Here is a 14,078-nt window from a genome sequence, read left to right as displayed (position 1 = left end):
AGCCAAGATGGCGCCATTGCACTCCAGCCTGGACGACAGGGCGAGACTCCCTCTCAAAAAAAAAAAAAAAAGAAGAAGAGCCAGGCGCAGTGGCTCATGCCTGTACTCCCAGCACTTTGGCAGGCCAAGGGGCGAGGATCGCTTAAGTCCAGGAGTTCAAGACCAGCCTGGGCAACATGATGAAACCCTGTCTCTACAAAAAATACAAAAATTAGCTGGGTGTGGTGGTGCACACCTGCAGTCTCAGCTACTAGGGAGGCTGAGCCTGGGAAGTTGAGGCTGCAGTGAGCCATGACTGTGCTACTGCACTCCAGCCTGGGCGACGAGAGTGAGATCCTGAAAAAAAAAAAAAAAAGGGGGTTGGGCGCGGTGGCTCATGCCTATAATCCCAGCCCTTTGGGAGGCTGAGGCAGTTGGATCACTAGGTCAGGAGTTCAAGACAAGCCTGGCCAAGATGGTGAAACCCCATCTCTACTAAAAAGTACAGGTGGGCACCTGTAATTCCAGCTACTTGGGAAGCTGAGGCAGAGAACTGCTTGAACTCGGGAGGCAGAGGTTGCAGTGAGCCGAGATCGCGCCACTGCACTCCAGCCTGGGTGACAGAGCGAGACTCGGTCTCAGAAGGAAAAAAAAAAAAAAAAAAAGAAGAAAGGTGCCAGTCAGATACCAGATACCTATTTGTTCTTTTCTAAAACATATGTCTGGCACATTCTATTAAATAAAATGCCTTTGCATACATCTCACTTATTTCCACTGTAACCATGGAAGGTGATAGAGAGGTTTCATTACACCCATTAAAAAAATATTTTTATCTTTACAAATTTAAAATAAAAAATTGAGATAGCACTGTTCTCTTTGTGGCAAGCAAATAGCACTTGTACAAAGCATCTTTTATGTGACACATGTCTTTAAACACTTCACTACATGCATTACAGCATGGTCATTATATTCATTCACTGAAATGACAGAAACAGCTTTATTAAGATATATTTTATATACCATAAAGTTCACCAGTTTAATGTGTACATTTCAATGGTTTTCAAATATATTTACAGTCATGCACCCATTGCCACTACCTAATTCCAGGATATTTTCATCACCGCCCACTCCAAATCTTGTCCATTTGTAGTTACTCCCTGTTACCAACTCCAGCCCCAAGCAACTACTAATCTACTTTCTGTCTCTATTGCTGTGCCTATTCTGGACACTTCATATAAGTGGAATTACAACAATATGTGGTTGTGTGAGTCTGGCTTCTTTCACTTAGCATGTTCTTCAGGTTCCTCTATGTTGTAGCATGTATTAGAACTTCATTCCTTTTTATGGGCAAAAAATAGTTGTATGGATATACCCCATTTCATCAAGTTGATGGACATTTGGGTTGTTTTAACTTTTTGTCTGTTATGAAATAATGGTGCTATGGAAATTCATGCAGCAGTTTTTGTGTGGATATATGTTTTTATTTCTCTTGGGTGTTGTGCGGTAAAGGATAACCTTGTCTAAAGAAAGGTTTGGCTGTTTGTCTTTAGCTCCTTAGAAGTAACTTTTAAGCCCCTGGAATGTCCTGCCTGATAAGAGTGTCTTTGTTTACCTTGGGTCCTTGGGCCAAGTGAGATAGTCTATGCTAACAATGTGATTTATGGTAGAGACTTTGGGGCACCTTCTATCAGCCTGACCTCTGGAGGGACTGGAGAGTAACGTCAGCCACGTGGATGGTGAGCAATGCCTACGTGGCCAACTCTCAATAAAATCGCTGAACACCAAAGGTGAGTTTTTCTGGCTGGCAATACTCTGTGTGTATCATATACTGTTGCTGGGAGAAATAAGCACTATCTGCACAACTCCACTGGCAGGGTACTGGGAAGCTGTATTCCAGGTCTCTCCTGGACCATGCCTCATACGCCTCTATCCTCGGCTGATTTTAAATCTGTATCTTTTCATTATAATAAATTATAACTATGAGCATAACTGTTCCTCTGAGTTCTGAGAGTCCTTCTAGTGAATTACTGAACCTGAGAATGGTCTTGGTGATCTTAAACTGCAGGTATATACTTAGGAGTAGAATTACTGGTTTATAAGGTAACTCTTATGTTTAACATTTTGAGGAGCTGCCAAACTTTTTTCACAGCAGCTGCATCATTTTTACTTCCACCAGCAATGCATGAGGGTTCCAATTTTTCCACATCCTTGATTGTTTGCCTTTCTTATTGCTGCCACCCTAGTAGGTATGAAATGGTATCTCACTGTGGTTTATTTACTTTTTTTTTTTTTTGAGATGGAGTTTTGCTCTTATTGCCCAGGCTGGAGTGCAATGGTGCGATCTCGGCTCACTGCAACCTCTGTCTCTCCTGGGTTCAAGCGATTCTCCTGTCTCAGCCTGAGTAGCCGGGATTATAGGCACATGCCACCATGCCCAACTAATTTTTGTATTTTTAGTAGAGACGGAGTTTCATCGAGTTGGTCAGGCTGGTCTCGAACTCCTGACCTCAGGTGATCCTTTGGCCTCAGCCTCCCAAAGTGCTGGGATTACAGGCGTGAGCCACTGTGCGTGGCCGGAAAAAATAATTTTCTATATATTGTTCAGTAATTGTAGAAGAAAAATACTTTTTCAAATGCTTTCACTAGAGGAAAAATGCTACCTTTTACAAATCCACATTTGTAAGAAGAGTTTCCGTGCCCAGGCTGATATTGAACTTCTGGCTTTAAACAATCCTCTTGCCTCGGGCTCCCAAAGCACTGGGATTTTAGGTATGAGCCACTGCATCCAACCCAAAGTTTCTTCAAAGGGGAATGATATGCCTTAATTCCTAAATCAGTCTCTGGTGTTCTTTTTCAAGATTTTTATTCTAGCCACTCTATCTTATTCAATTTCTATCCCACACCTCAAACATTTATCCTTTATGTTACAAACAATCCAACTATACCCTTTTAGTTATTTTAAAACGATCATTCATCATGACCAAATGGGATTTATCCTAGGGACGCAAGGATGGCTCAACATATGCAAATCAATCAGTGTGAAAAATCGTATCTTCAGCATGAAGGACAAAAACTGTATGATCGTTTCAATTGATGCTGAAAAAGCATTTGATAAAATTCAACATCCTTCATGATAAAAACCCTCAATAAACTGGTCATGGTGAATGATCTTTTTAAAGTATTAAAGTTAAATTTGGTATGCTAGTACTTTGTTGAGGATTTCTGCATCAATGTTCATCCAGAATACTGGCCTGCAGTTTTCTTTTTTTGATGTGTCTTTGTCTGATTTTGGTATCAGCGTAATACTGGCTTTGTAGAATGAGTTTAAAAGTATTCCCTTCTCTTCTATTTTTTGGAATAGTTTGAGTAACACTGGTACTAGTTCTTTCTTTAAATGTTCTGTAAAATTCGGCAGTGAAGCCACTGGGTCCCAGGATTTTCTTTGAGGAGAAACTTTTTATGACTTCAATCTCACCATCTGTTACCGGTCTGTTCAGATTTTAAATTTCATCATGGTTCAATCTTGGTAGGTTATATGTGTCTAGGAATCTGTTCACTTCTTCTAGGTTTTCCAATTTGTTGGCATATAGTTGCTCATAGTAGCCTCTAATGATCCTTTGAATTTCTGCAGTATTAGTAGCAATGTCTTTTTCATCTCTGATTTTATTTATTTGGATTTTCTCTCTTTTTTTTTTCGAGTTGGGCTAAAGGTTTGGTGATTTTATCTTTTCAAAAAACCAACTTTTTTGTTTTGTTGATCTTTGTTTTTTTCCATTTCAACTTCACTTATTTCTGCTCTGATCTTTATATTTCCTTTCTTCTACTAATTTAGGGTTTTGTTTGTTCATTTTTCTAGTTCTTTAAGATGCATTATAAGGTTGAAGTTTTTCTATTTTTTTGACATACATACTTATTGTTATAAACTTTCCTCTTAGTACTGCTTTTGCTATATCCCATAGGTTTTGGTATGTTGTGTTCCCATTTTGTTTGTTTGTTTCAAGAGGGTTTAACATTTTCTTCTTAATTCCTTCATTGACCTACTGGTCGTTCAGGAGCATGTTGTTTAATTTCCAAGTGTTTGTATAATTTCTAAAATTCTTCGTTATTGATTTCTAGTTTTATTCCACTGTGGCCAGAGAAGATAATTGATGATTTCAATTTTTAAAAATCATTTTAAGACTTGTTTTGGCACCTGACACGTGGTCTATCTTTGAGAATACTCCATGTGCCGAGGAGAAGAATGTATATTCTGCAGCTGTTGGATGAAATGTTCTATAAATATCTATTAGGTTGATTTGGTCTATAGTACAGATTAAGTATGATACTTCATTTTTTATCTGGATGATTTGTCCAATGCTGAAAGCAAGGTATTAAAGTCTCTAGCTATTATTTTATTGGGGTCTATCTCTTTAACTCTAATAATATTTGCTTTATATTTCTGGTTGCTCCAGAATTGGGTGTATATAGATTTACGACTGTTCTATCCTCTTGTTGAACTGAACGCTTTATCATTATATAATGATCTTTTTGTCTCTTTTTATAGTTTTCTTTAAATCTATTAAGTATAGCTATTTCTGCTTTTTGATTTCCATTTGCATGGAATATCTTTTTCCATCCCTTTATTTTCAGCCTATATGTGTCTTTATAGTGAGGCATGTTTCCTGTAAGCAACAGATCATTGGGCCTTGTTTTTTGTATTGATTCAGCCACTCTGTGTCTTTTGGAGAGTTCTGACCATTATAAGTAAGGACTTATTCCTGCCATTTTATTTGTTTTCTGGTTGTCTTGTGGTCTTTTCTTCCTTCCTTCTTTCGTTCTTGTCTTCCTCTTAGTGAACATGATATTCTCAGGTGGTATGTCTTAACTTCTTGCTTTTTATTTTTGTGTGTATCTGTTGTATGTTTTTGATTTGAGGTTTACCATGGGCCTTGAGAATAATATCTTATAACCCAATATTTTAAACTGATGACAACACTGATTGCATAAATAAGTTAACAAACAAGCAAGGCGAGAACAAAAACTCTATACTTCAACTTCATTCCCTTAACTTTTTGCTGTTTCTATTTACATCTTATTATACTGTCCATGTCTCAAAAGTTATTGTAGTTATTATTTTTGATTGGCTAATCTTTTAGTCTTTCTCTTCAAGATAGGAGTTTTCATACCACAATTACAATATTATAATATTCCATGTTTTTCTGTGTACTATTACCAGTGAGTTTTGTACCTTCAGATGATTTCTTATTGCCATTAACAACCTTTTCTTTCAAGACTGAAGAACTCCCTTTAATATTTTTTTGTAGGACAGGCCTGGTGTTGATGAAATCCCTCAGCTTTTATTTGGGAAAGTCCTTATTTCTCCTTCATGTTTGAATGATATTTTCACTGGATATACTATTCTAGGATAAAAGTTTTTCTCTTTCAAAACTTTTAATATGTCATGCCACTCTCTCCTGGCCTGTTAGGTTTCCAATGAAAAGTCTACAGCTAGATGTATTGGAGCTCCATTGTATGTTGTTTCTTTTCTCTTGCTGTTTTTAGGGTCCTTTCTTTATCCTTGACCTTAGGGAGTTTGATTATTAAATGTCTTGAGGTAGTCTTATTTCAGTTAGATATGCTTGATGTTTTATAACCTTCTTGTACTTGAATATTGATATACATTTCTCTACATTTGGGAAGTTCTCTGTTATTACCTCTTTGAATAAACTTTCTACCCTGATCTCTCTCTCTCTCCTTCCTCTTTAAGGCCAATCATTCTTAGATTTGCCCTTCTGAGGCTATTTTCCAGATCCTGTAGGCATGCTTCATTCTTTTTCCTTTCGTCTCCTCTCATTGTGCATTTTCAGATAGCTTGTCTTGAGGCTAATTATTCTGCTTGATCAAGTCTGCTGTTAAGAGACTGATGGATTCTTCAGTCCATCAATTGCATTTTTTCAGCTCCAGAATTTCTGCTTAATTCTTTTCCATTATTTCTTTTTTTTTTTTTTTTTTTTCTTTTGAGACGGACTCTCACGCTGTTGCCCAGGCTGGAGTGCAGTGGCATTATCTCGGCTCACTGCAAGCTCCGCCTCCTGGGTTCACACCATTCTCCTGCCTCAGCCTCCCAGGTAGCTGGGACTACAGGGGCCCACCACCACGCCCAGCTAATTTTTTGTATTTTTAGTAGAGATGAGGTTTCACCGTGTTAGCCAGGATGGTCTCGATCTCCTGACCTCGTGATCTGCCCACCTCGGCCTCCCAAAGTGTTGGGATTACAGGCATGAGCCACCGCGTCCAGCCTCTTTTCCATTATTTCAATGTCTTTGTTAAATTTATCTGATGGGATTCTGAATTCCTTCTCTGTGTTTTCTCGGATTTTGCTGAGCTTCCTCAAAATAGCTACTTCGAATTTTCCATCTGAAAGGTCATATATCTGTCTCTCTAGGATTAATCACTGTTGCCTTATTTAGTTCATTTTGTGAGGTCATGTTTTCCTGGATGGTCTTGATGCTTGTGGATGTTCATCAGTGTCTGGGCATTGAAGAGTCAGGCATTTATTATAGTCTTTGCAGTCTGGGCTTGTTTGTATCCATCCTTCTTCAGAAGACTTTCCAGGTATTCAGAGGGACTTGGGTGTTGTGATCTAAGTCTTTGGTCACTACAGCCATATCTGCTCTAGTAATGCCATGGCTCTTGTAGACTCGTAGATATACTACCTTGGTGTTACTGGGTAATATCTGGAAGAACTCCCTGGATTAACAGGCAGAGATTCTTATTCTTTTCCCTCACTTCCCTCTAAACAAATGAAGTCTCTTTCTCTGTGCTGAGTTGCCTGGAGGTGGAGGAGGGCTAACATAAGCACCCCTATGGCCACCACTACTGGGACTGCACCCAGTCAGACCTAAAGCCAGCACAGCATTGGGTCTCGCCCAAGGCCTGCAGTGATCACTGCCCGGCTACCACCTATGTTTGTTCATGTCCCAAGGGCTCTACAATCAGTAGGTGGCAAATCCAGCAAGGCTCGTGTCATTCCTTTCAGGGTGGTGAATTCCTCCTGGCCCTGGGTGGGTCCAGAGATATTATCTGGGACCCACGGCCTGGAGTCAAGAACCTTAGGAATCTATCTGATGCTTTCTTCTACTGTGGCTAAGCTGGCACTCAAGCTGTATGACAAAGTCCTTTCTACGTTTCCTCCCCTTTCCTCATGCAGAGGAGTCTCTGTAATGAAATTCCTTATAATCAAAATTGTAAAAGTCTCAATTTGGTAAGACCTTTATAAAACAAAGAATCTGAACTCAAGTAATGAAAGTAAGAACTATTGCTCTGCAAATGAGAAACTTACACCAGAATGTTTCATCTCTCAATCTGTTAATCCATCATCCATCCATCAATCTAATATTAACTGTCTGTCTACCAGATCTGGGTATAGGGGATCTAAGGATGAAAGTCTAAGCTTACAGTCTAGTAGGGCAGATAAAACTCAAAGATAAATAACCATAATAGAGGCAGAATGTGGCACATCAGGGCTGTAATACAATCCAGGTCTGTTAAGGTCAAGGCCAATATTTTCTCTTACTGCCTTCCAATCCAAAGTACTGGGATTACAGGCATGAGCCACTGTGCTTTTTACCAAAGTCTTATTGCCACTTACTAATTATTGTAGAAAAAAAATAAGCCTGGGCAACACAGCAAGACCCTATCTCTATGAAACAAAAAACTTAGCCAGCCATGGTGGTGTGTGCCTATAGACCTAGCTACTTGGGAGACTGAGGTGGAAGGATTGCTTGAGCTCAGAAGTTCAAGGTTATAGTGAGCTATGAGTTCACCACTGCACTCCAGCCTGAGTGACAAAGCAAGGCTCTCTCTTAAAAAAAAAAAAAAAAAAAAAGGCCAGGTGCGGTGGCTCACTCCTGGAAGCCCAGCACTTTGGGAGGCCAAGGCGGGTGGATCACCTGAGGTCGAGAGTTCGAGACCAGCCTGGCCAACATGGTGAAACCTTGTCTCTACTAAAGATACAAATAATTAGCCAGGTGTGGTGGTGTGTGCCTGTAATCCCAGCTACTTGGGAGGCTGAGGCAGGGGAATCGCTTGAACCCAGGAGGCAGAGGTTGCAGTGAGCCGAGATCGCGCCACTGAACTCCAGCCTGGGCAACAGGGTGAGACTCTATCAAAAAAAGAAAAAAAAAGGCTCATGCCCGTAATCCCAGCACTTTGGATTGGATGGCCAAGGCAGGAGATCACCTAAGGCCAGGAGTTCAAGACCAGCCTGGGCAACACAGCGAAATCCTGTCTCTACAAAAAAATTTTTTAAATTAGCCAGGTGTAGTAGTGTGCACCTGTGATCTCAGCTACTCAGGAGGATCGTTTGAGTCCAGGAGTTCAAGGGTGCAGTGAGCTATGATTGTGTCACTGCACTCCAGCCTAGGTGACAGAGTGAGACCCTGTCCCACAACAAAAGCAAAAATGAGGGAAATTGCAGTGACTCCAATAAAGAAAATAAGTTACTGGATATAAATCCAATGTCCTACTATAAAATGACCAAATAATAACTCTGAAAAATGAAAAATATATTATTTTTAGAGGGGGAAATGCATATCACAAATGAATCCATGGTACAATAAAATATGAATATATTTATTCAATAAACCATAATTAAGCACTAACAATGGGCAGGCACTCTACTTTGTGCCAGGGAAATTCACAGAAGAATGATGCACAACCTTGGCCCTCAAGGGACTCACATATGGGCAGCAACCAGGAAACAGCTTAAACACACAGGCAATGTCCTAGGGTAGTAGTCCCCATGAAAAGAGTTTTCCTTTAAATATTTTTCCTTTATTATTTTAAAGTGGCATAGTTAAAATAAATAAAATCATCCAAGAAAGGTTAAAAAAAAGAGGAAGTAGCCAATTCTGTCAGATATAAGAATGAATTCAAAAAATTAAAAGGGTCTTTGGGGGTCCAGATTATGTTCTTCAATTACAACGTCCCAGTAAAAGACCCTGGGTTCCTTGGAGGAATAACTAATCCCAGGTCTACAGTAAGAAATCTACACGATAAGCCTGGAAAATACTGTCATGCCAGACAGCAAGAAATCTCACAAAGCGCCTAGCGTCATTATCCCTAAAGCCAGAGGTCCCCAACCTTTTTGGCACCAGGGACCAGTTTTGTGAAAGATAATTTTTCCATGGACTGGAGGGAGATGGTTTTGGGATGATTCAAGCACATTACATTTATTGCACACTTTATTTCTATTATTATTACATTGTAATATATAACGCAATAACTATACAACTCACCATAATGTAGAATCAGTGGGAGCCCTGAACTTGTTTTCGTGCAACTAGACGAGCCTATCTGGGGGTGATGGGAGACGGTGACAGATCAGCAGGCATTACATTCTCATAAGGAGCGCTCAACCTAGATCCCTTGCATGCACAGTTCACAACAGGGTTCACGCTCCTATGAGAATCTAATGCCACTGCGGATCTGACAGGAGGCGGAGTTCAGACGGGTAACCCTTGCTTGCTCACTACTTAACCTCCTGCTGTGCAGCCCGGTTCCTAACAGGCCATGGACCAATACTTGTCTGTGGTCTGGCAGTTGCGGACCCCTGCACTGTGCAATGATATTATATGTCCCCTCTCCACCGAAGAAGGTCGGCAGGCAAATATAACTCCAACCAGCTTGCAGTTCACATGCAGGAGGTCTGAGAGGTGAAAGGTCATCCTTTCCATCCCTCTAGCCAGCAGAGCCATCTTATTACATTTGGGACAGAAGGAGAAATAACATGGAAAGACAAGGCAAGCTTTGTGCCTTTGCTGGAGGTAACTGGCTGTTCCCAATCCCATCCATGTCTCCCCTAATTGCAGAAAACCATATACTGCATGTTCTCACTTATAAGTGAAGCTAAACATTGAGTAGACATGGACACAAAGAAGGGAACAGACACTGGGGCCTACCTGAGGGTGGGGATTGAAAAACTACCTGTTGGGTATTATGATGATTACCTGGGTGAGAAAATTATCTGTACACCAAACCTCTGCAACATACAATTTACCCATGTAACAAACCTGGACACGTGCCCTTGAACAGAAAATAAAAGTTGGAAAAAGAAAAAAACAAAAAAAAGAAATCATGTCCTTTGCAGCAACATGGGTGCAGCTGGAGGCCATTATTCTAAGTAAATTAATTAAGAAACAGGAAACCAAATACCACATGTTCTCACTTACAAATGGGAGCAAAACAGTGGGTATACACAGACATAAAGACAGGAAAAATACAGTGGGGATTACTAGAGGGAGAAGGGAGAGTACGAGGGCTGAAAAACTACCTATTGGGTACTTACTATGCTCACTATATGGGTGATGGGACCAAATGTATTTCAAACCTCAGCATCACACAATAGACTCATGTAACAAATCTGCACATGTACCCTCAAAATTGAAAATAAAAGTTGAAATTAAAAAAAAGGAACATGGGCCTGGTTGTTTCAGAATTATAGCCGGTTTCCACCCAGGATGGTATCATCTAGCTTTAGAAATCACTTAATTCATCAGCTCCGACAGCAAAGGATGAAGATAAACTATCACTATGAATACTGAAAAGAATAAGCTTAATGGTCCAGAGGCAATATCCAAAAAAAGGATTTCCAGAAATGGTCCGTACAATGGCAGAGCCCTGAGAGTGGGTGGGTGATCTCCTGAGTGACCTTTCAGTAGACAGGACACTCTCACTGGGAGGGTGAGTCCAGCTAATTTGGTGTTAGCCCACTCTACTACTTCTCATGGGGACTTACCTGAATACAAGCCCCTGTCTTCAACTTGCACAAGTTGCAGACTAAGGCCCACCGACTGGGTGGGATGTGGGAGATCTTCGTGATCGGTTCCATCCTCTCAGGACAAGCAATGCTGACCTACAAACAAAATACCACCATAAGGCAGAAGTACCAAGGCATCCCAGAAGTACCTTTCACAAACCATAAATGATGTTACATAAAGCTAAGAACATTAAAACAACGAGGTAAGTCACATCTCTTAAGGTTAATATGGAATCAAGAATAAACAAAAGTTATTTCCACTGCTCAGTCCTTCACTCATTTCCAGTAATATAAATAATTCACATATGGGATGAGAGAACAGGAGTATAGATTAGGCATGATTACCTTTCACTTTATTTCTTTTTTTTTCTTTTTTTTTTTTTAAGAGACAAGGTCTCCCTCTGTCACTCAGGCTAGAGTTCAGTGGTGTGATCATGGCTTACTACAGCCTTGAACTCCTGGGTTCAAGTGATCCTCCCACCACAGCCTCTACCACACCTGGCTAATTAAAAAAAAATTTCTTTTTGGCTTTTATCCAAATGACAGGCAATAACAAATGTTGGTGAAGAGTGGAGAAAAGGGAACCCTCATACACTGTGGAGAAAAGGAAATGCTCATACACTGTTGGTGGGAATGTAAATTAGTACAACCACTATAGAGAATAGTTTGGAGGATTCTAAAAAAAAAAAAAAAAAAACAACAAAAAATAGAGCTACCATATCATCCAGCAATCCCACTGCTGGGTATATACCCAAAAGAAAGGAAATCAGTATATCAAAGAGGTATCTGCACTCCCATATTTTTTGCAGCAATGTTCACGATAGGCAAGATTTGGAAACAAGCTAAGTGTCCATCAACAGACGAATGGATAAAGAAAATGTGGTACATATACACAATGGAGTACTATTCAGCCATATAAAAGAACGAAATCCTGTCATTTCCAACAACATGGATAGAACTGGAGGTCACTGTGTCAAGTGAAATAAGCCAGGCACAGAAAGACATACATTGCATGTTCTCATTTATCTGTGGGATCTAAAAATAAAAACAACTGAACTCAAGGAGATAGACAGTAGAAGGATCGTTACCAGAGGGTGGGAAGGGTAGTGGGGGGAACAGGGCAGGCAGGGGGTGGCAATAATTAATGGGTACAAAAAGGATAGAAAGAATGAATAAGACCTACTATTTGATAGCACAACAGGGTGACTATAGTCAAAATAACTTAATTGTACATATAAAAATAACTACAAGAACATAACTGGGTTGTTTGTAACACAAAAAGGATAAACGCTTGAGGGGATGAATATCCCATGTTTCATGATGTCATTATTAGGCATTACATGCCTGTATCAAAATCTCATGCATCCCATAAATATATACATCTAATATGTACCCACAAAATAAAAAATTATTATTATTATTTTTGTAGAGACGAGGTCTTGCTATGTTACCCTAGGCTGGTCTTGAACTCCTGGCCTCAAGTGATCTTACTGCCTTGGCCTCCCAAAGTACTGGGATTACAGGCATGAGCCACTGCGCCCAGCCAAGGTTACCTTAATGAATACTTTTACCTAGGAACCAAAGAAAGCTACTGAAAGTAACTAAAATTCACAAAATCGAGTATCTATTATGTTAAGAGATGGTGCTACATGCCTTGTTGTTTCATTTGATCAACTAAGGATGAAAAACAGAGGCAGTGACAAGTCTTTCCATTTGGTTTACAAAGGAACCATGATATTGTTGGAAAACAGCACATTTGTGTAATGAAGAGACTGCAGAATGTAAGTAGAAAGGATTAGGATGACATTTTAAAACCAAAGTCTTTAAAACCACGTGACGATCATGAGCTTACCCTACTCCCTCAGTCAAAGTAGCTTCAAAGTGAAATTAGTCTTTGGGAGAGTACTGAAAAGAAAGGGATGCTTTTTTTGTTTTCCTTTTTGAATCAGGGTCTCACTCTGTCATCCAGGCTAGAGTGCAGTGGCAGGATCAGAGCCCACAGCAGCCTCGACCTCCCAGGCTCAAGTGATCCTCTCACCTCAGCCCCTGAATATCTGGGACTACAGGCATGCGCCACCACAGCTGGCTAATTTTTTGTATTTGTAATAGAGATGGGGTTTTGCCATGTTGCCCAGGCTGGTCTCAAACTCCTGGATTCAGGTGTTCTGCCTGCCTCGACCTCCCAAGTGCTTGGATTACAGGCGTGAGTCACCACACCCAGCAGAAAGGGATGTTTTAAAAAAAGATGAAAATATTCTTTTCCATGTGAAAATAAGGGGTCAAGCAACTGCTGGTAACAAGTATTTTCATTCCCCCTACCCCGTCAAATATATACATGAGTTTTTAAGAGAGATACAGCTTTTAAAAGGTGAAGAACTGTCAAATAAGGATGCCAAACTAGTACTGGTTCTGCCCACATCAGGAAACTAACAGATCTTGAATAGTCCAGAAAGCACTAGAAACCAAGAACTAGAAACCATAAGAGAATGCCAATAACTGAGAAAGCTTATTTTGTTTTTAAAGAGCTCTTCCTGAGTCATGTTCTGGACTTTTATAAGCTGAGAGCCTACTCTATTAGCTGGGGGATTTGCTGCTGGAAAACAGTCATTCTCAAGCCAGAAACCTGAGTTTATTTTATGTCTAGATGTTCTTAGTGAGAAAAAGAAATTACTATTCAAATATTTTTTAAAAATACTGATGTCTATAGCCATAGGAATACAAAAGTATATATATGGGACTTTTAGTGTAACTCTGTGAGCTTCTTTATTAGACAATAACTCCCCGGAACCAATATTAACAAGATTAAAAACAGGAAAATCTTAAAGGAGAATGAGTTACTGATATAATATCAGCTCCCCATTAACTAGATTCTGCAGTCTCTCCTGTCATGCCTAACAAATCTGCTGGCTTGGATAGTGGTTGGGGAGACAGGATATGAGTGGGATATCCACACAGCTAAAGAAATAAAAAAAGGCAACTATAAGAAGAAGAAATGTCTGTAAGCCCCAGTTTAATTAAGTTAGTGTACATGTAGCCACTCAGGAAATACCAGCAACTGAAGGACCAGGCTAGATGACAAATCAAAGTTTGAATAAAGAGGGTCTTTGGCAGATGTTGAGTGTAAGCCCTGAAAAGAGCTTCAAAAAGTAAAGGGCATCGGCTGGGTGCGGTGGCTCACGCCTGTAATCCTAGCACTTTGGGAGGCCTAGATAGGCGGATCACCTGAGGTCAGGAGATCGAGATCATCCTGGCTAACACAGTGAAACCCTGTCTCTACTAAAAATACAAAAAAAAAAAAAAA

The 14,078-nt window shown here is 40.1% G+C and overlaps 1 protein-coding gene across 1 annotated transcript in view; it reads right to left on the bottom strand.

The window, feature by feature from the left end:
- The window catches only part of JADE3 (jade family PHD finger 3), an 84,883-nt gene that overhangs the window by 10,550 nt on the left and 60,255 nt on the right, over positions 1-14,078 (bottom strand). The window contains exon 7 of the mRNA XM_011982826.1: positions 10,757-10,873. Within this exon, the coding sequence (XP_011838216.1) occupies positions 10,757-10,873 (117 nt within the window). The remainder of the gene's footprint in view (positions 1-10,756; positions 10,874-14,078) is intronic.

This window comes from Mandrillus leucophaeus, unplaced genomic scaffold (genome assembly GCF_000951045.1).
Source record: "Mandrillus leucophaeus isolate KB7577 unplaced genomic scaffold, Mleu.le_1.0 Scaffold243, whole genome shotgun sequence".
NCBI classification, from domain to species: Eukaryota; Metazoa; Chordata; class Mammalia; order Primates; family Cercopithecidae; genus Mandrillus; species Mandrillus leucophaeus.
This window is presented reverse-complemented; position numbering and strand designations above follow the sequence as displayed.